Source organism: Homalodisca vitripennis, chromosome X (assembly GCF_021130785.1).
Source record: "Homalodisca vitripennis isolate AUS2020 chromosome X, UT_GWSS_2.1, whole genome shotgun sequence".
Classification (NCBI taxonomy): domain Eukaryota; kingdom Metazoa; phylum Arthropoda; class Insecta; order Hemiptera; family Cicadellidae; genus Homalodisca; species Homalodisca vitripennis.
This window is the reverse complement of record NC_060215.1, coordinates 139,187,147-139,209,692: the sequence shown is the minus strand read 5'-3', so window position 1 is coordinate 139,209,692 and position 22,546 is coordinate 139,187,147. Positions and strand designations below refer to the sequence as shown.

Genomic DNA, 22,546 nt, shown 5'->3' with positions numbered 1-22,546 from the left:
TGTCATGGAGGATAACATCTTAATGAGGCTGTTGATCAAAATAAGAAGTCTTTCATGGCATGCATCCAATCGGTGAGGAAGAGCTAGAAGTCAAGAACTACGCTGCTACACTGGGTTTGTATTACTATAGACAGACCTGCCATGTTGCGTGGGTGTGACAGTCCATGACTGAATCTAGGAAATGGAAAGAAGACTAGTGCATTATGGGAGCTCTAGCTGACCAAGTGCAGTGTTGGGCTGCTTTCTGAATCTCCTGCCTACTTACTTACATGTTAAGGCAATGGCCAGGAAAGTGCAGATCGTCCTCTCCGCCAGAGTCTCTGGTGAGATAGGAGAAATGGCGGAGGATATACCAGTATCTTCTAATTGGTGAGAGGTAATAGTTTCTTGGCGCAGCTCACTGAGAAAGTGAAGGAACTGATATTGAGACGATGCAATTAGTATTTGCTTTGGTTAACTTATTAACATTTTAAAGTAGTGCTAGTTTTACGGCAATAAATTAATATTATTATTATTGGCATGTCAGATTTTCTATTTTTTATAACTTTTTTATTAGCACACAGCTACAGCAACTGCCTAACGGATAGTAGCATTCCATATGTTTAAAACTATCAATAAATACTAGTTTTATTACTTTTCTTCATCTTTGGTTTTATCAACGTACTTGTGACTGTTTTATTTCAACAACTGATGTAGTGTAATTTGTACCAAGACAAAAAAATGTATTATTCCTATTAATTGCATAGCAAGACACTTACTGAATTCCTTTAAAGAAACACATGTTAGATTTTTAGTCAAGGTTCCAAGTGTAGTCTATCAGCACTTTAGGAATATAATTTTTATTATTATCAGCATGTTTATTATGAGTAATTGTGAACAATTACTGACAATTGCAGTAATGTTTTATAATTACTATATGAGAAGATTGTGTCAGCCCTACAATTTTGTTAGCAGTAGTTAAGCAGTGCAAATTATCAGGCAGACTAGATTGAAAGGAAAGTGGAATTTTATTTAAAATACAATACCATATTTTGTTTTTATTGTAGAACAATTATTTTATACAAATTGTATTTATAATTTCATCATCTCTTGAATGATGTAGCTACAATAAAATCTAAAATATAACAAAACTTAGTTCAATATAAAACTTAATAAAAAATAGGAATAAAATGTGACTTTATAAGTTATAAGTAAAACTTTAAGTTTGCTAGCATTTTTTTTAGATATATGTAATATATGAAATATGTTTTGTTACGCTTGTTACATCAGGTGTAACCTAAATAACATTATAAATACAAACATATGGTTCAAAATTTGAGTTTAATGATGAAGATAATTTTTTTTGAAAACAAAATTACTTATTCGTTGATGTTTGCCAAGTATAACAGGATGTCAACATTTTTTTCCTGAAAAAAAAAAAGAAAATCTGTTAGGGTCTTTACTTGAAATACTTTAATGAAAGAATTGCATTTAAAACAATTTAAGTAAAAGTAAACTGCCACCTTATGAATAAAAATGCCTTTATTTAGCTTGTGTATTTAAATTTTTAATTGATTTCAAATTAACTGTGTTTTACAGAACATTACAAATGAATAAATGTAGATAAAATCAAAACAACCTTTAAGATAAACAAAATTATTATTACAATAAAAAAGACTATTTATAAATCAAATTATTCTTAAGGGATGCCATTTTTTGTGAGGATATATAATCAGTTTATGTTTAAAGTTCTCACATAAAACTGCAGCACATCTTCGCTCACAGCTTGGAAAATCAGCTGTGTATAAGTTTAATAAGATTGGGTCAAGATAACTACTTTGAGGACCACTGCGTAGTTTAAGGAATGGCTGGAGAGTCTCCTTGACAAGGTTAGTGACCTTTATTCTATCACTTAGAAATGATTTGACCCACATTACTGCCTCCTTGCCAAAACTATAATACTTCATTTTTGATAGCAGTATATAATGAGTATTGACCACATTGAATGCTTGGGAGCAGTAGCGTAGCAAAGGGGGGGGTGGCGGGGGCAGGCCACACCGGGTGTCACCTTTTTTGGGGTGACACCCACCCGTTCTCTCAACTTTAAGAACAATGTACAAAAAAAAATAAACAAATCGCTAGCACAAAAACTTCTTTTTTGGGGATTCCTTCACTAGCACTAGCTCAGCTCTATGTAGACTATAATTCGGGGATTCCCGCAAAAAGAGCCTGACGCTGTCGTGAGGGATTCCCCTTCCCATACTCGCGATCTTTGACCTTTCAGTTGCAACATTTCTCATTTGTTCCGTGAAGTGTGTTGTCGGTTGTGTTTGGTTGGTGTGAATTGTTAAACGTGTATTATTCTATAGTGATAGATAATAAAAAGAAAAAAATATTATATGACCTTGACCTTTATCATATAAAATTTATTGCTTTTTACTTTCGATGGGGTGACACCACCAACTTCCGCACCGGGTGCCACCCAAGGTAGCTACGCCACTGTTTGGGAGTAATCAAGTATCGCAAAAATACTACACTTACCCTTATCTTGTACCTCATATATGCCTTTATAGTAGCTTTAAAGACATTTTCTCAATAGTTGGCTGTTTGGTTCATTTCAAAACAGAAGACAGTACTATTTCTGTATTTTTCAGGAAACTTTCCTTTAACATCTTCTCTGTCTTCTCTGCCATTGCCCTTTCTGCCAGCTGGCTTTCCTTCTCAGATCTTGTCTTCTTTCTCCTTTCCACTTCATATTACACTCTCCAAGGCTGCTTAAAGAGGTAGAGAGATGTCTTCCTGATTAAGACTAGTTATAACTTTTTCTTCACCTCCTTTCTCTCAGGTAGTAATACTCTCCTCCTCTTCTTTACCATCCACAATTCTCCTAATTTTTTCCATCTTGTGTCATTGCCTTTTCTTGAATTTTCACTGATTTCCATTTAGGAACAATGAACTGTCAAGTGTTAAGTACACAAATGACAATTTACCTTCCTTTATGACTGAACACTAAATAACTTATTTCATGAGAGCTTTTTAAATGTCAAAGGAGCTTTTAGTCAATTGTTCTGCCTTACCTGGTCTAGCCTGAGGTTGAACCTCCTCGGACATCCCTAGACCAACCTTATACAGTCATGGGAATGAGAATATGCCTATGGTTCTTCAGCTAGATCCCAACAATTTTGACTCACTGCTGTCAGTGTAGTACAGCGTTTTCATAGACGAGCTACAGGGAATCCAGATTCACAATCCACCACCGTGTTTTAAAGGATGGCCCACCTGATTACCTCATATTAATGGACCAACACTTGGCTACCCTGTGGCTCAATCTTCGTTGACAGGGGCAGGCACATTCTGCGAACGAAGACCGGGCTCTTTGCATTGCCAAGACCCAACCATGCAAGTGTGGGAGGACATTCTCCCAGATGTTAGCTTCTCACCAGTGAAATTGTAGAGGTTTTTGTCTTTTTGTGCTGCTTTACCTTTTTTTCATTTTGAGGTTTTGTCTTTATTAAATGAAAGACAGATATGTTAAGGGAGAGAAGAGTTTTGAAGAGAAATCAGAGCATAGAATAAATACATCTGGTGACAGATAAAAGTGCAGAGAAGAGAAGAGCTTGTGCTCCTACACCAAGCCTACTCTTACTCCAACATGGGGATGTATTCTGGAAGTGTCTTTGTGTCTTTACACTATCCCCACACACGAAACTATTATAAACACAAGCTAGAATATATATTTGAGTAGCAAACAAGTTTATTGACCACAGTGAAGGCGATAGAGGCTGGACTGTTTGACAATGGGCTGTTTGAGAGAAAAAAATACTGGACATGGAGTCTAAGGACTGTCAACTATTCTTGCCCTGTGTCAGTCTTTTTGTATTCATCCTAACAACAACGTTAGCTCTTCCTAAGTTGACCATGACCTGAGGGATTGTTTGTCTCAAAGCGCTCTTCTGCTCCTGAGAAAAACATAGATATATACTGGTGAGGATAGAAACATCAAAGTAGAACATTTGAATATCCATTGTTTAAGTATAAGTTTTGATGAGCTGCAATTCCTCCTTTGATTTTGATGTTCTTGGGGTGCCTGTGGTATGGTTTCATCCGGATGCTTCTGAATGATTTCAGACACTGGGATACGATACCACAATCCTCAGACTCATCACTGTTACCATATCATAGAAAAAGAGTTGCAGTGTATATTAAAGAACACATTGTGCTTCATATATGAGCTTTCAGACATAAATCTTGATAATGAGGAAATCTCTGTTATTCTTGGGGTTAGAGGAGATAATAATCGTAACTACACATTACAAATAACAATGATACATATGTCTAAGTATTTGCTAAGAGGATTACAAAGCAAATGAGGAGATAGGTTGTCTAAGATAAAAAACAAATTGTGAAATAAAGACCAGAATTGTAAATTATTGGTTAAGATAAAAGGAAATTAGGAACAATTTGAACTGTGTAGTATGGAGGTCTAAAAACTATATTTTTGTCTGCACCACATGAGAGCAAAATTACTCACCTTGCTAATGTATCCTTGAAGAAGAGATAGTTCCTAAAATTTCTGGAAGATGAGCATGGTCCACCCAAGAACTTAGCCAAGAAAACATTGTTAGGGGTCCAGACAACTGTATTTTCTTGTAGTGGACAGAGAGTAAGGCCCCATTTTGTTCCTTAAAGAATTCTTGACCTGTGTACCTTTGTTGAGAACGATCTTTCACCAGTACATGTCAGTAATACTGAATTATTTAAATAATAATAATCGTTTACTAAAAATTTATTGAAAAAATTGAATGTTTGGGGGGTCCAGACCCCTTTGACTCCCCTCGCTGGCTTTGTCCTTGGGCTTGGGTCCACCCCTTATTAAAAATTAAGACTTCTTCAACTCACCTTATACCTATAACCTTATTACTAGCTATGTGAAAATTATTAGAGAAGACAGTAATTTGTCAATTCATGATGTATATTGAAAATTAGAAATTGCTGTGTCATTCGCAGTCTTGCTTCGAACAAACCACATTACTGTACATGTATGGCTCTGACAAATATGTTTGGAGGTATGTTTGAGGCTAGGAACAGAGAAGAATGTAGCTTATTAGTCATGCCTAATTTTTTCAGGTCTTTTACTCTATTAACCACAGCTTGCTACTTACGGTACTAAGTTTTATTGGGTTCTTGGATGATACTATTATATGTTCTTTCTTTATTTAACGAGCGGTTGCAAGGATAAATGTGGTTACAGATATCTTGTCTCCCTCTGGCAAGGGATGATCCTCAAAGGACTTTCTTCTGTCCACTTCTATATACTATGAATACTACAGTTGTACCTGATTGTCTGCAGTATTGCAGCAACCATGGTTATGCTGGTGACTGTCAACTGCATTCAGAGATATGAGATGAAGGCTATTGGATGAATAAATGACGATCTTTAGATATAAGTACATGGCCCATCAAAAGGTCTCAAGCTCAGCATTGACAAGTGTGCTATCATCTATACATCACCTAAGGTAAAGGCAAAACAATTTGTAAATATAAAGGTAATGTTTGGGATAGAATGTTTGAACGCATGTGACACTGTTGTCTCTTGGTATCATATTTGACTGTGATCAGTCATTTTTTAACATATATAGACTATAGAGCATTCACTGTGTTGAGAGTGGTGTGATACCCATCACTGCGGTGACAGGCCGGTTCACTTGCGATCCACAGCAGCGCTAACTTACTGTAGTGCTCATGGACAAACAGCAAGACGAAAATTACCGCTTGTGAACTCGGCGCACCGATATTCTAGAAACTTGCATGGTCTATGTGGACATTCCTGAATTTCTTTCCCTGATTGATCACAAATCTTCTAGAGATAGAACAACCAACTAAATTATACAACCGTATTTTCAATTGGTTAATTTTATATTCAATTGGTTTTCCAATTGAATGAAACAATCGATGGGAAATGTAATTCAGCTTCCAGTTTTACTTATCATTATGATAACGACTTTAAGAAGAAAACCCTCGCATTCATATGAGATTTGTGTGGCAGAAATTTGGTTCGGTAAACCTAGTTCTACACTAAATATACTTCCTAGTTCGGTGAGGATAGTGTTACCACACTAAATCTTTTGTTTAGGGTTGTAAACTTTTTAATCTTCTAATCTTTTAATCTAATGACCTCATTATTCTAGATTAAATTTGTAAAATTTAGTATTTTTTATCACTGTCAGAGTTTACTCAATTGAAACGAAAAACTCCAGCCAACTGAATAGGTTTTTTCAACAATCAGTTTGATCAATTTTTTTGTCAGTTGTTTCCATCTCTGTATTAAATGAAAAGACTCTGAGAAAGCTTATGAGCTTATATAGATTTTCACTAATTTTACCCCAAACTACAAAACTAATTCAATGTCTGGTTCTCTCAGTTTTCTTTTATTATTATATTGCATATGGCAACAGCGTACAATGACTGTCGAATAAACATATCTAAATTGTTTAAAGAACGACATACAAGCATGGGGATAGATTAAGGTGTGGTATAATAGCTTCACAAAGTATTTAGTTTAACCTTTTTTTATTACAGGTTTAATTATATACAAGGTAAATCAACTGATAAGTTAATTCAAATTATTAACTCAGGATAATATTTATTCCTTGAATACAAAACTATTTTCATTCCAGTTGCAAAAACATTGTAAAGTTGAAAGTAATCATTCATAGTTTTCCTTGCAATTAGTCCTTGTTACATGTTACTATCATCATCGGAACAAAATATAACTAGTTACAAAGATTTCAAGCATTTAAAAAATAAAAGTGTTGAAATAACTTATTCCTGAGGTACAGTAACTATGTACATTCATCTCTCTACAGCACAACTAGTGGGACGGACTGGATTGCAAAATTCTGAAATAAACACGAGCGATGATAACTGTAAAAGATGGTTTTTACAGTAAATGTTTTTCAAAAATTATACTTGGTATAACGGTAGGACAGAGACCGGAGCCAGCCAGATAATAAGTTCATCGGCAGCCACATTGGATGGCAGAGAGGTCAGAACTGGTTTCCAAGGAGATGATTCCTGGTAACTTCTCGATGAGCATGGAAAACCGACGGTACTTGACAGGCACGCAGCAGGGTGGTTGGTTCTCTGGTTTGGACTCTTGCCCCAGCACTAGCCTATTGCACACAGGACAACTCATCAGCACTATTTTCAGTAGTTTAAGTTACTATTAAGTGAATAGTAGTTTAAGTTACCTGAGAATACTGAATCACTCTGAGAATTGAATAATTGTGTTTCCACTACAAGGAATGACCTCTACTTATCTGACTATGTGACAGGTCTATTGAATTATCATTTGAAAATGTCTAGTTATGATTGCTTCTGATTTGTTTAGATGTAAACAAAGCTAGATTGTTTTGTGATTAATGCAGTGACTTAACTATGACGAGGGGATGAAGATATAGAACCCAATCAAGAGTCCTAAAACTATTTGTATAACAGGAATCCAACTATTGAACACAGCATTTAAATGTTCTACTTAGAATCAGGCCTATTCAAATGTATATTTACTCAGATTTATTCCATAAAACCCCCATTTTTATGTGTTCTTTAATCAGATCCATCTCCCTCAAAACCAAGCCCTAGTTTAAACACTGGCTTAATATGAAAGGTATTTCCATCTGATACATTTTGGTGAACGAAATATTAGTTAATCTCTTTGCAACTCATATGATTTCTAAATGGCCAATTTTTTGAAGTTCATCTTTGTATCCACATGTGCTGTTATCTCTATATTAAAATTTTGTTATTACTATTTGATAGGAAGGGTAATTTGGCCCTAGGAGGGTTCACTTCTAGTTGGTTTATACCTGGCAGTAGACCCTATACTTGGTACAGCAGTGTCGCTGGCAACCCAATGGGTGCCCAGAAGTAACCACAAATGTCGAGATAATAAGGGCTAAAAAGGACTGGTTCATAGGTATAGATTACTGCCAAAGATGGCTGTTGGAGTGGGTGGGATTGCCTTTGCAATATGCATTACACAAATGATAAAGCATTGTATATTTAATATATTCCAAAATTTAAATGTCAATAAATGTTTCTGCCTCTTTGGAACGAAAAGTACCAACAGCTGTTTTAAATTACATTCCGTAAATATTATAATTATTTTACCAAATTCTCAAAAATACCAATTTTTGCATTATGCAAACTTTTCTTTACTTTGTATGATTAAAATATTGATGTATTATACCAAGAAACCTACGCTTGTTCTAACGAAGGTGACAGTTAAAACCGTATAACAATCCGTGTGAGTAGTTTAGAAAATATCAATGCACAAACAGACCAACGCAAAAAGCGACTTTGATTTATACTGTGTATTGATAATCTAAAACACAGATTAGTCAGCTTGACTTCTACAAGCACTATTACTCAGATTGCTGTGTTGTGCTGAAACTAGATGTGAACTAAAACGACAGGAGTACCTGTAGAGCCCTCTGGCTACGGCATGACTGGTGGCATTGTAGACTCTATCCAGCAGGATAGGGCACTTGCCCACACACAAGTTGAGAGGGATACGCTCTGGATAGATGAGCCAATCCCAGCCGAGCTGCTCCACATTCACCTCCCACCTCATCAGTTGGCAACTGTTTTTTTCATCTCTGAGGCTTTGCTCCGGCTTTCTCTTCTCTCTCTCGTCTGCATTGCGGCGGATCCTATTCCCATTCCTGCTCCCACCGGCAGACTCCAGTAGGTTGTTGGCTGCAACACAGAATGGGAAAGTTTAACTTAGTAGCTGATTTGGTTTTAGACCTATGTGAAGGAATAAACGTACAGTTTTCTAGTAGTTTTCTGGGAAATTGTTATCATTTAATATTAAATACCTATTTTTTGTGAAGTTATAGCAATAATGTGTAAATTTTCATGGCCATAGTTGTTTACTCATGATGGGTAATTCTTCATAATCTATAAATTAATTTTTCGAGGTCGAGTGGTAGAGAGGGCTTGATATCCGTAATCACACATCTTTATTAAAGATGTTTTTCATTTCATTTAATTTTTATCTTGATACACTTTTCTAGTACACTTGGGTAGCGATCCCACTCGAATATTGAAAATATTGTGTAAAATAATTACGAAATAAAATGTAAATTAAGACAAAAAGTTTACGTTATCATTGTAAGTAACTTGCATTTTTAATCACATGCTTATATAAAGTCAAAGATAAAACAAACAAAATAAAACCATTTCTTTTTTAATTACTTGTCTTATTTTATTTCAACTCTCAAACCTATAAAGGTAGAGATATACTAAAGATATACATATTCTCACAGTTAAAACTACACTGAAGTATATACACTTCATGTACTAAAATCATGATAACAAATTTAGTATTACTTCTAAAATATTATATTATACTGATGATAAAACTGTTGTTGAATTCAGAATCTCTTAGTGACAGTTGGTTGAAGGAGGACATCAGTAAATACTTGTGTAACAATTATTGTAAATAATAATTATTACTACTTTTTACAATTACCAAAGACTACACTCTAAGAATGTTGTTCAACATAAAAAATATACTGTAGGAAAAAACTCATGGTTAATAAATATACATACATTTCTAAATTTTAGAAGAGGGGTTTATACCATATACGAGTATACTCCTTTGATATGTTCATACATTAAAAAGAAACAGACCTTTCATCAGCTTGCCAAATTAAAATTAGAGGTAAAAATTGTCTAAGGTAATTATAAAGAGATTCTCTTGAGAGGTTCATAACTTATATTGAATGTTATAACACATCTGTCTGGTTTCTATCAAAATTTAGTTAAGCATGTCAGAAGCGTAACTTACATTAGCGAAATTACATAAAAATAAAAAATTATTTTTTTAAAAACTGCTTGCTCTGACCAAAAACATTCAATTTTGAATATTGAGTTGAGGTCCATTTCATTTTCCATTTGCAGCGTCTGAAATTTGATGCTTCACAGACTTGACTCCTGGAATCTGGAGTCCTCTGTGAAGAGATAAATAAATTGCCATGAAAGTTGAGAACGAAGACGTGGACTCCAGATTCCAGGAGTCACTCTGTACTAGCGTTAGGTTTTTGACGCTGCACTATACGGAAGGTGAAGTGGAGCTTAACTGAATATTCACATTGAACCGGCTCTAAAATTAAAAAAAATATTTGGTCAGCTATGATTTAGGCAAATTTTGTAGAAATTTATCTATTTGTTTGTTGCAAAGAAATCTGTTTCACTTGGACATTTTTGTAAAAATGACTTTTTGAAATCTGAGTTATTAGAAAAAATTGTACTGAAAAATCAAAATTGGTTCTTTAGACCATCATAATACTTCTTCTCAATATGTATCGTACGTGTAGGATAAAAAAAGGGAATATATAAATATTTTATGTAGAAGGCAGATTTTAAAGTTAATTGTTTAATGCCCGAGTTTAGCTGCTTACTGGCAAATTCCGGAGAGAGGAGAAGCAGGACAGGGGTGGCCTGAGGGTCGTGCAGCTCCAGCACTTCACAGACCCTCGTGAGACTGCAGTCAATGTAATTTGTGAAGCTGAGTAATTTAGGGTCCTGGTCATGGTTGTACGAGGTGCTGTCCGTGATCAGCACAGAGTAAGTGGGTGACTGGGGCCTCTGGCGGATGGACTCTGTGATGTTGACCACCAGGAGAGGGTCAGAGGTCTGGTAGTTGAGGGGTACAGTCACCACAGGCTGGGACCCTGTCTTATCGCTCTCGTACACTGACAATTCCTGGTGACAAAACCAATTATGGTAAGTTCTCATTTACAAAACTAAAACAAATTTAATGCATTTTAAAACCATAACAGTGTCTTGAAATGTAACAGATTAAACCTAGTTGATTCACATACATTTTTAGGACTGAAAATTGATAAAAATTTAAACTGGAAATTTCATGTTAATTATCTAGTAAACAAACTAAGCTCTTTTTGCTTTTCAATGAAAATATTAGTAGATTTAGTATATATTTCTACTTGTAAAATTGTATACTATGCCTACGTACAATCAAAATATGGTATTGTACTCTGGGGTTCATCTCCTGATTTTGAAAAAGTATTGACAGCCCGAAAAGCTGTTCTGAGAGCAATGGCTGGAGCAAACTTTAGAGAGAACTGCCAACCGCTATTTAAAAAATCTAAAATCCTCACACTACCAGGTTTATATATTTTTGAATTGTTGAACTTAGTCTATAAAAATCCAAACACCTTTGAACAATACAAAAATCAATATAATCATAATAGTAGACACTAAGATCTTCTGGCCTTTCCATTTCATAAAACTTATTTGAAAAAAGTCCACTATATATGGGAATCCGCTTATATAATTGTTTATCTTAATCCCTAAAAGAGCTTAAAAATAATAATTTTCAAAATAGTAGTATTAAAAACCTCCTAATAGAAAAAGCTTATTACAGTGTAAGTGAAATGCAGAAAGATTTTTCAAATAATGTATCTAATAAATTTTAAAATCCCAACCCATGCAATTATTCATTATTACACTATATTATCTCTTCAGTCTATAAAATAAGGATGATTCGTTATTCTTTATAGACATAATACAATACAGACAATACATGCAGTACATACTGTACGCTTGATTTGAATTTGACAAAACAAAAATCTAAGGAAAATACTGATGTTTTTATCCACTATGTTTAAAAAATAATGTTTAAAAAATGTTTTGTAAAATTTCTAGGTTTTAATGAAGATTTTCAATTTAGTTGGGACTGTCACACAAATTCTGTTTGTAAAAAAATAAATTATATCTTCACTTATGCCTGCATTGAGACAAATGCCTAAATTCAGAAGTGTAAAAACCAAAAGCATAGTATATTATGCTTTACTTGAGTCTCATATCACTTTCGGATTATTCCTTTATGGGTGCACATCGAAAAAGAATTTGAACAGTATATTGATATTACAATGGGAGACAATGTGTATAATGTTGAAATTGGATAAAAATAAAACCGTTAAGCAGCATTTTAAGGAGACAGTAATTTCAACAGTATAGAGTTTATTTGTATTCCAATTTCTCATACATATTAAGTCAAAGTTTGGAAAAAAATATTAAAATTAAATTTTTATCACCAATTGACAACTATAAAAGGTATCTTGCGCATGATAGACATTTTTAGGAATATAATTTTTCAACCACTTACCTGACAGTATTAAAGAAATACCTGACATGAATGCTTTGAAGAAAGATATTGAGATATTTATAAGTAATAAACCGTTATACAATAAAGGTGAGTTTTTGGGAGAGTAAGGTAATTATATTTTAGGTCTGTTAATTAACATGAAAAACTTGTTTTAGCTTTAGATATACTATTTTAGTAAATAATGCCATACTGTTCATATTGTCTGCCTTATGAATAAAGTTGTTTTGAATGATTTATTAATGTTTACACTACTTCCATATATTCCCCTTCAGTGGGTGACAATACAATAAAAGTTGATCTAATCATTGATAAGAGAACAACACTATAGCCAAGAATCCCAGGCCAAGAAAGATAGGCACTTCACGAAAAATGAGTGAGCACAAAAAGTATGATTCTAAAACTGATCAAGTCGATTTTCAAGACTTCCATAGTTAATTACAGGACATTCTTAGTTTAGAATACAGGTTGGCCAAATGATTTAAAGAATATAAAATATAATTTACTGTGAGGGATGAGTTCCAGTGTAAAGTTCCAGGGATAAGTGGTTGAGTTCCAAGGTGAAGAGGAAAATTACTTATTAATTAAAATTAAGGAATTCAGTCCGGTTTTGATGTGAGAACTGTTCAGTTCAATTAACTTGTAATGGATCCTAAATTAAGAACTTTTACAATTATTTAAGCATTAACCCGGGATTACTCGCGCTATTAGATTGAATCTAACATTTTTAGTTCCTCTGAAGAAATTTTTTTTAATTATGAATATATGTGACTGAGCGTTGAATAATGGTTTCGTTTAGTAGCCTAACAAACCACCACAGTAGTTGGGGAATTTTAGTGTGTTGGGATGGTAGCAGTGGAGGGGGGAAGGAGCGTGCTCCGCTAGTGTTAGCCCAGATCTAACGGCGCGAGTGATCGCGGAACTGTCCGTGTGGTGATTGTGTTTCTGACGCGTGGATGTGTTTTGTTCAATATGGCTCAATATGTTCAATTTTTATATTCTATATTGTTTAAAATAAGGTGATTTGGAAAAAGTAAAAGTTTGGAAATTTTTGTTCATAAATGCATTTTTTTATAAACAAATAAGTTAAAAATTAAAATAAAACATGTTAATGTGTGATTTGAGATGTGTTAACAATTATTAATTCTACATTATTTCTATATTATACTAAATTGTTATATTCTATATTGTTTAAAATAAGGTGATTTGGGAAAAAGTAAAAGTTTGGAAATTTTGTTCATAAATGCATTTTTTATAAACAAATAAGTTAAAAATTAAAATAAAACATGTTAATGTGTGATTTGAGATGTGTTAACAATTATTAATTCTACATTATTTCTATATTATACTAAATTGTTATATTCTATATTGTTTAAAATAAGGTGATTTGGAAAAAGTAAAAGTTTGGAAATTTTGTTCATAAATGCATTTTTTATAAACAAATAAGTTAAAAATTAAAATAAAACATGTTAATGTGTGATTTGGGATGTGTTAACAATTTATTTATTTCCTATACTATGTGTATATACAACATATACATCAATTTGTAGAAGAATGTCAAATGTTAGGAGCGCCCTAACGGCGCGAGCGATCGCGGGAGTTTTACGGGCGCGAGTAATCCCGGGTTAACCAAGAGCCAGCAGGGAAGCTGAGTAAGTTTAGGACTACTGTTGATACAGTCTTTTTTGATTATGCAAGTCCAGATATCCCTTGTATGAACATGTAGAGTCAATTCCAACCAAAGATATAAAGTATTGAATTTCTTAATTTTTAGATAGGAACATACAATAAACCAATACAACAAAATATCATATGCCCCATCAGAGTGCAACTTATTCACAGATTTGTTTAGGAAGTTACTTTTAACTTTACTGCTATTTAACAATTTGGTCCGAAAACCAATAGGGTTCTTTCTTGGACCAAAGGAACTTCTATACTTAATGAGGAAAAACTCAACAAGTAAATTTCGGAAGTTGAACAACTGGCTTGCCAGGGCTACCAGATACTGAACTAGAAAGTGAAGCAAAATACCTTGGAGTTATAACTGACAGCAAACTCACTTGGGCATCACATGTAGACAATCTTTGTGGAAAATTAAATAGCAGCCTCTATTCACTCAAAAGAATAAAAAAACTCCTGTGATCTTCAAACAGCAAAAGTAGCATACCACTCGCTATTTGACTCCCATATTCAACATAGACTTATAGTGTGGGGAAACTCCTGTGACAGGAATGTAAGCCGAGTTTTGGTATTGCAGAAGAAAGCAGTGAGAACTTGAATAGGCCTAAACCAATGATTCTTGTCGAAGTGCGTTCCAAGAACTTAATACTGACTGTCACATCACTTTACATTCTTGAAGTGCAGACAGGAATCACCAGAGACTAGGAGATGCTCACCAATACAGCACTAGGAACAACACAAACTTTGCCATGCCGATTCACCGAGAAGAAACCGTGCTATGCAGGGACCAAGCTGTTAAACCTCCTACCTGAACAGTTAAAAAGAATCCGTGAAGACAAAACCTTCAACAAGCATCTCATGGAGTGGTTGCTGTTGTACACCTTCTACACCTTAGAAGAATTCATCAACTGGAAGAACAGCAGACTAATCTCACTTGGTTTTAACTTTACATACATTTTAATCAAGACAAGTTATATTGAACATTTTTAACCAAACTTTTTGTTTTATGTAAAACTGTTGACGCAATCACTGTTCTCAAAGAGAAGAAGTTTGTCTATTGTCTGTTCAAAGTTTCAAGTCTCAAGGACCTTTCCATCAAGAGTTATCATACAAATGGACATGGCAGAACAATACAGGCAAACAATGACATGGTTTTATGAAGGGTTCTTAATAACTGTAAGCACCTACACCAACTTTATAAGCTCGTGAGTATTATTTAATATTTTGGGAAAATAAAGGTTTTTTCTTGAGAAAGTTTTTCTTTGTGACCTACAGAACTGAGGTTAAGTAAGAAATAAAGGAAATATTCACCTGGGTGCAGTTGTAACCAAGTATGTGAGATTGTCGGGATTGGAACACGAGCCAGGCCTCACTTCCTGGCATCAGTTCTCCGTTGGATAGCGGAGGGAACTCCAACTCCACCCTCTGGAGGCCAGCTGCAACAATAGTGATAAGTTTCTACAGTATAATCACACTCATTTATCACTAGTATTTGTATTAGCTTGCAATTAATAATTATTGCAAAAGGACTATTAGTATAAAGGGAACTAATGGTATTACAATCATAAATTGTCAACCATGCCGAACAAAAATAATTTGCCTTCCCATTCAACCACCTCTATATGACCCTTAGCAACACCTCAAGCCCTTGTAATGTTATCTCTTGTACTATAGTTCATGAGCTTGCCTAAGATAACCTTAGTATTAATTCCCCTACTAATCAAGATAACCAACTTTCCACATTGTGCCTTACAAGTAGAAACTGGTAATGACCTTGACATTGTACTTTATGTCAGAGCCATCCTCAGTGATGAGTTATCTCAATACCTGGTCACTTCCACAGTGTGCATCACATTAAACACACGCAATCTGAGTGTCAACAAACACAACAACCACCTTTCATGCTCTCCAAGTGTGTGAACAACACTCCGGTCACACATAACATAGCTATGGTGGGGAGGGTTGATTCAATGTGAATATTAAATTAGCTCCAGTTAACCTTCCTCTTAATGCAGCATCTGGAATCTGAGATGCAAAGATTGTGTCAAAAACATTGTGTGTAAACTCAATTGTGTACCTAATGAGTCAGATTCCAGAACATTCACATCAACCCTTCCCACCATAGCTACGTTAGTGTAGAAAACTTGGTTTACTCCACCGTGCTTAGAGGTCGAGCGTGGCTGCTGCTTGGATGGATGCCCAATGAGCGATCCTGTCCTTGCAAGCAGCTTGCCTGCCCGACCAGTGGTAGTGGTTCAGATGTCACCTTTAAGCAGTTGGTTCCCAGGTTAAGTGTCAGAGAGGGCTTCACAAAATGGTGATACAGAAAATCGTTTACTTTTTTTTAATAGCAGGTTCTGTTGGATGAACATTCTCAGTGGTTATAAAAAAAGAATGAAAGTCTTTCATGGAACTTTTACTGCACTTATATACGCCTACAGTTATTTAAAGATTTCCTAAAAGGCTTACTCTCTTGGATGTTGATGGGTTTGAAGGAGCGCGCTAAGGACTGGAAGTCCCCGCCTTCCGGCAGGACCTCACGGTTGGAGACTCTCTCCGCTGCCTCGAATAGAAACTTCATAACCAGTGGAACAGAGTCTATGGCGGGCAGACTCCCCTCAGCTCCATCTTCCCTGTTCATTTCCACTTCGAAAGGTTTGGTCTGTTGCAGGAACATGTAGAAAGGGAGAGTTACCTTGCCTGCAACCATAATTTAACTCTTAATAATTTAATTTATTTGTATCCATAAAGCAATTACCTCAAATTTTATACCCTGATCAATTCTGTAACTATTCATTTTTTTCTCTTAGGAGAAGAAGCTGAAAATTCCCTCATTGCACTTAATTCTAAAAGGACCTTTTCGCTTACTCCCAGAGTGACAGGATATTCAGGATCGGTAAGGAGGGGTAGGAGCCACCTCTTGTCAATACACATGAGGAAGAATAGCAGGCATTGTATCTCAGTCATGTCACCTTTGAAAAAGGGGAGACCAGCTCTGTACCAGCCTCTCCAGTCAAAGCGGGCAGGGCCCTTATATTTAGCCTTGCAACTGCCCCCTTAACACTTAGGGAGCCCCACCAACTCCAACAGTCATCTCCCACAGCAGACTACACCTATCGATCTATCCTTATACCCCAATATCTCACTCAACATTTGCAGTTAGTGATGTGCCGCTCTTGGTTATCTATTGATTTAAGTAACACATCGGTTTTTCTGTATCCAGTATAGGTTCAGTAAGCCGGAAGTGAACCCTCCTAAGAATTATAATTGAAAAATAACTTTTCAATTATATTTAATAATACTTTGACATTATAAGTCTCAAAACCTACAATGTTAGATATTTCCGAATGCAAGTTATGTTTACATTTAAGAAGAGAAATATCTTCAGCATGGCATCATACTTCAAGACACCTAGATGTTAATATTTTTAATTTTAAAGGGAAGCTAACAGACAGTATTGAATGGTTTATGACAGAGGTGTTAGGCTATCTTTTTTATTTAATTATTCTAATTACTATTATGAGCCAATAACAACAAAAAACTAACAGGCAATAAAGACGAAATTGTAATTGAAAATCCATCTTGTTCGTTTCACAGCATCCCAGTCTGCATACAAATACATCATCCTACACAATATACATCACTCTAGTTTTTAATAGAATAGGGCTAGTTTTATTTTCTATAAAAAGTTTCAAGTCTACAACCTGTTTTACCTTAACCTTTCCACTGAATTTTTAAAATGTTGCAAGGAATACCATAGGTATAATATGTAGCTTTGTAAGTTCGCTAAGTTTATAATATGACTGACAGTAATAACTTTGTAATATCCTGATCTGGTGCTATTCAATCAAATACTGACACAGCTACTTTCGAGATAAAAGAAAACTCAAATAATATGTGACTTATTTATTTATATAGTTGCAATATAACTGTATGTATGTAATACGTATAGTTTTAGTTCAATGTTCATTTTAAGAATTTTAGCACAAAATTTGCTGGCACATTATTTTTAGCCGTGATTTAGCTTTAACAGTAACACTCCACAGAAAATTCAACTACAATATAACTTACTATACGTCGTTACATCCATAAACTTGCAATGAAAAAGAATGTATTGTCGTTATTGGTTTTTATATAGTTTGAAAAATTATTAGTTTATTTAAATGCTTGAACAAATGTATAAGATATAGGAAACGTTATACATTCTTAGTGAGGAAAACAAGGAATGAACTAAATGTGAATCAAAAATCAAAACATAGTGGCAACTAGAGACGTAAATAGGGTGACCAAATCATTCACAGAAGAAACCGGGACAGCTCCAGTGGGGGGTTGAGCACCAGGGGGTCTGGGGGGTACGGAGTACCCCCCATCAAGTCCGGAAAATTTTCAAAATTTAAGTGTAAAATGACGCATTTTTTAGGCCGATTTTTAACTCTTGATCAACCGGAGTTTAGCATCAAAAAACTATGGGTTGACTCCAGAATTTTGACAAAAGTAAAAGGTTTTTTTTAAGTCATTTAAATGTTTTTGTATTAACATATCACATCTGACCACTTGACCAAAGAATTTGAACGTTGAAAGCTATAACCTTTTAATTTTAAGTAGGGAAAGACTTTTAACCCTTCTGAACCCCTCCCGGGTACGGCCTTGGCTTCGAATTATGTACCATTTCCTCCCTCCCCATCATCACCAGGCCGCATACTAGCCAACTGGTAAGTTGTTTCCTGGATAAGAATTATTCTTAATAAGAACTACTTGATTCATAGTTTATGTCTTTAATTACAATTAATTAATTAGATTCACACAAAACAATGTTTCATGAACTTCCAAGACTCTATGTTCATATAGCAGTGTTCAAAATTTAACTTGTTATCAAATGATAGTATATAATAGATATTACAATAATTGACAACATCATGATTATTACATAACATTGACTATATATATCATGGTAGGTATGTAATGGTAAAAATAGCTAAATAGTATAGTTCACAAGTTTAAATATTACATTATACATTACTCAACACAGCTTGATGTGGAGGGTAATGATCGGCCTTGCAGAAAAGAATATTTATTCCGGGACTTTTGGGCGTCCCGATAACATTTTTCGGGACATCGCATAACATGATTAAAAACCGGGACAATCCCGGTTTTCCGGGACGTTTGGTCACCCTAGACGTAAACAATGTGATGAACATCAATCAGCTGGTCACAATTGCTTGTAAGAATACATTCACCATCATCATACTGTGAGTAAATAGCTAAAAGAATCTAATATAAACTGACTTTAATCATTTGGAAGTCATTAGGACATTTGTTATTTAATCAAATTTAAATTTAGAAAACTTCTACGTGATAACATGTATAATCCAAGTTGTAACTCAAGTTTTCAGACTAAAACCAATCATGTAAACAACATTTTATAAACAATAAAATTATAATATTCTGCTATTACTTTTTATTATTGAAACAATTTCTTTTTATGAACCAAATAGTCATAATTTAAATCAAGCACTACTGTTTATCAAATAAAGTAGAATACTTTTCAGTACCAATCAATAGATTTAAAATTATATGAGTAGGTAAAATGGATATCAGTTATACATATCAGCCTTGATAATGAAGCTGATAAACAAGCTGAAAAAGACAGACCATTTATAGAAAGTGATAAGGAAATGCCTAATTGATAAGGCATTATACTTTGTGATGATATATAAACAGACAATAGTAATATTGTACTATTTATAAATCCAGATAGTTGAAGATAATTTAAGAATATGTTTATTCCTCAATACTATTTATGTAATTTTAATTCAATATAATTTAACAAATCATGTGCTGTTTGTAAAATAGTAATTGTTTAATAATGTACAACAGTGACTGCTTAAATATAGTATAGCAATGATATTGAGGAGTAAGTCTTTCTGCAATTACCAGTTATCGTCTTTAGACCTTTTCTCACAAAGTAAAAATGATAAGCTGAGATGTAAATCTATAATTTTAATGCTATAATATGGCACAAAACTCCTTCCTTATCATACTAAACATAATATTTTATAATTTACACTCTAACATAATGTTTAGGTGCAAATCACAATTTATTAGGTTTTAAAAATCTTAAACATTAATTGAGAAAATTAAAATATGAAAGGTATCCCTAGAAAAATTTAGAATTGTGTGTTAAATTTCATAAAAGTCATAAATGTTTATGGTTTCAATGTAATTTGCAAATGAAAACTAAATCTTTTGTATCTTTTAATTGAAGATTTTTTAGAGAAAAGCACTTTGTCCAATTTTTTTAAGCATTTAATATGATATAAATAATCTAAACTGGACTTAAAACAGACTTAATCACAATTGTAAAAGCAGTTTTAACGCAAATTTAAAAAATAATTAACAATCGTCTTTATCAAAATTTTAAAATGTACTAGCAGTTGCCCGCAGCTTCGCACACAATTTCCTGTTGAAAAACAGTACACTATATTCACAAATTCTTTTTCTATCACATTCTAAACATTCCTGAGATAATTGATAGGCGTTCCTTCGTGAGCCTCTTGGGCGCATTATGAAGGTGTATATCATATTTCCTACCTCTATCTTTCGTGGTTTTTGCTAGGTGTTGATAAGTTATTCAGTACAATTAATTTATATGGATCAATCTCAATGAACTGATTAGACTATAAAGAATCAAATTCTGTCTGTTAAAATTAATTTTCTGTCTACGATATTTCCAGTATTATTGTGGAGTTTGCCTTGTACTCTGATGAAGAAAATGTATCAACGAAAACCAATTTCAATCATAAAGCGTCTTCTTTCGGCTCTTTTTATTTACCTTAGATCTAATCAAATTCCATTACCTGATGTGCAAACATTCACAGCTTTGTACAATGAGGTGGTTTTTATAACAGCGTTTAATATTCTTTTAACGTATAACATCTTCTATGCAATCTGCATTACACTACTGATCAAGCACTTTACAATAACAATTTTCTAAATTTTAAATGTAAACAAATGTTTCTGCCTCTTTGATGAACTTCAGCTGAAAGTATTAACAGCTGTTAAGTATCAGTTCCCTTTGTATTATGTGTTGTAGTGCAGTCTGTTGGATCCAATATAAAACACTCCAACATCAACAACAATTTATAATTAAAAAATTAATTAAATAAACTATTTAAATTGGACCAAATTGTGAATCTGAACCATTCTCGAATCCCCTTCAACACAAACTCAAAATTTCGTCAAAATCGGTCCTGTCGTTTAGGAGGAGTTCAGTCACATACACATGAACACAAGAAATATATATATATATATATATATAAAAAGATTAATTTATTAGCTAAAGTTTATAAAATAGGACCATTCATTTGGTCGTGTGCGATATTCATACATAAACACCTAAGAGCATACATTCTTTATAAACCTATTTTTAAACCCACTATAAAAAATTGGATTTTTTAAACATCACAATATTTCTTCCAACACTGAGAAGGAGGAAAAAAGTAAAAACAGTTACCTTGAGTTAACCCCAGGTGGGAAGTAAGGATGACAGCTAAGAGGAGGACGCCCATGGTCGTAGCAGGTGTGAGGTTGGACTGGCTGACTGGCATGCTGAGTACCTCCTGCTGAACCAGCAGAACTGTCTTAGGGACAGTAGACTTTGACCTCTGTCGTCTCAGTGCCAGAACCATTATTTGTGTTCAGGGGGGGAGGGGAGTTCAGATACACCTTTCTTTCGTACAGGGGACAAATTCATGAAAAAGGCTGAAGGGACGCCTTAGTTAATTCAGGGAATCCATAAATTCGTATACAACATTATTTATAATTACTTAAATGTATTAAATTTGAATGTTTTCTTTATCAACAATGTATGACTAAGAGCATCTGAGTACGCTTTGATTTGATTTAAAATGAGTGATTTTTAGAACCTTAAAAGAGATATATGTATTGCACCCCTAGAGCCCTCACTGTGTACGTCTCTGGTCACCAACACAGCTGCTGTCTGCACTCTGTGTTAAGTCGGACTACGAACCCATTGACAATAGAATAGCTGAATAGTCAAGAAAGTGACTACTACTTGCTAAATGAACCATAGAGGCAATTTTACCTGATTGCGCGTTCGGATTATTATTTGAGTACGGTTCTTTAAAAAGTCTCCAGATAGAAGTCTAGATTATTGCTGAAAACATGATAATTTGTTTGGTTCTCTAGAATCATTTCTTAAATAAAATGATGAGAAGAAATCAATAAAAACTCTTTAAGTGCTCAGGATTATGGATATCGACACTAATATTTTAAAATGGTTTATAACAAAATCTTGCTCAAAACGTAAAAAACTCTGTGGAAAATGAAAAGATTTATTCTTAAAATTATATTATGTACAATTTTAGCTTTTAAGAGACACTGTATTAAAAATAGAGAAATGTAATGTTTCAGCAAATTTTAAAAGCAAGACAACCAGTACATTTCTTGAAGCCGGTAAGTATATAGAGGCCAAGAAATGCTGATAAATAATGTTTTATTACTTTTAGTATTCAACCTGGTACAGACAAATGTTCAAAAACGGTAGTTGGAATTGCAACAAGTTGATTAGAGAAGTGGTAAAATAAAAAATCTTAATTTTAGCAAGAATTTATATGGTTACCAGAAAGAGAGTCAATGGATTCTTTTATACTGGATCCCATACCATGTGCCATA

The 22,546-nt window shown here is 34.1% G+C and overlaps 1 protein-coding gene across 1 annotated transcript; it reads right to left on the bottom strand.

Annotated features, from left to right (window-relative positions):
• Window positions 1-6,532: 6,532 nt before the first annotated feature.
• LOC124369910 lies at window positions 6,533-21,796 on the bottom strand. The gene is made up of 6 exons (XM_046828083.1): window positions 21,366-21,796; window positions 16,322-16,552; window positions 15,164-15,288; window positions 10,446-10,749; window positions 8,460-8,736; window positions 6,533-7,151 (listed from the first exon to the last, which is right to left on the bottom strand). The coding sequence occupies exons 1-6, from the start codon at window positions 21,538-21,540 to the stop codon at window positions 6,995-6,997; spliced, it is 1,269 nt and encodes a 422-aa protein (XP_046684039.1). The 5' UTR covers window positions 21,541-21,796; the 3' UTR covers window positions 6,533-6,994.
• Between the last annotated feature and the right edge of the window lie 750 nt (window positions 21,797-22,546).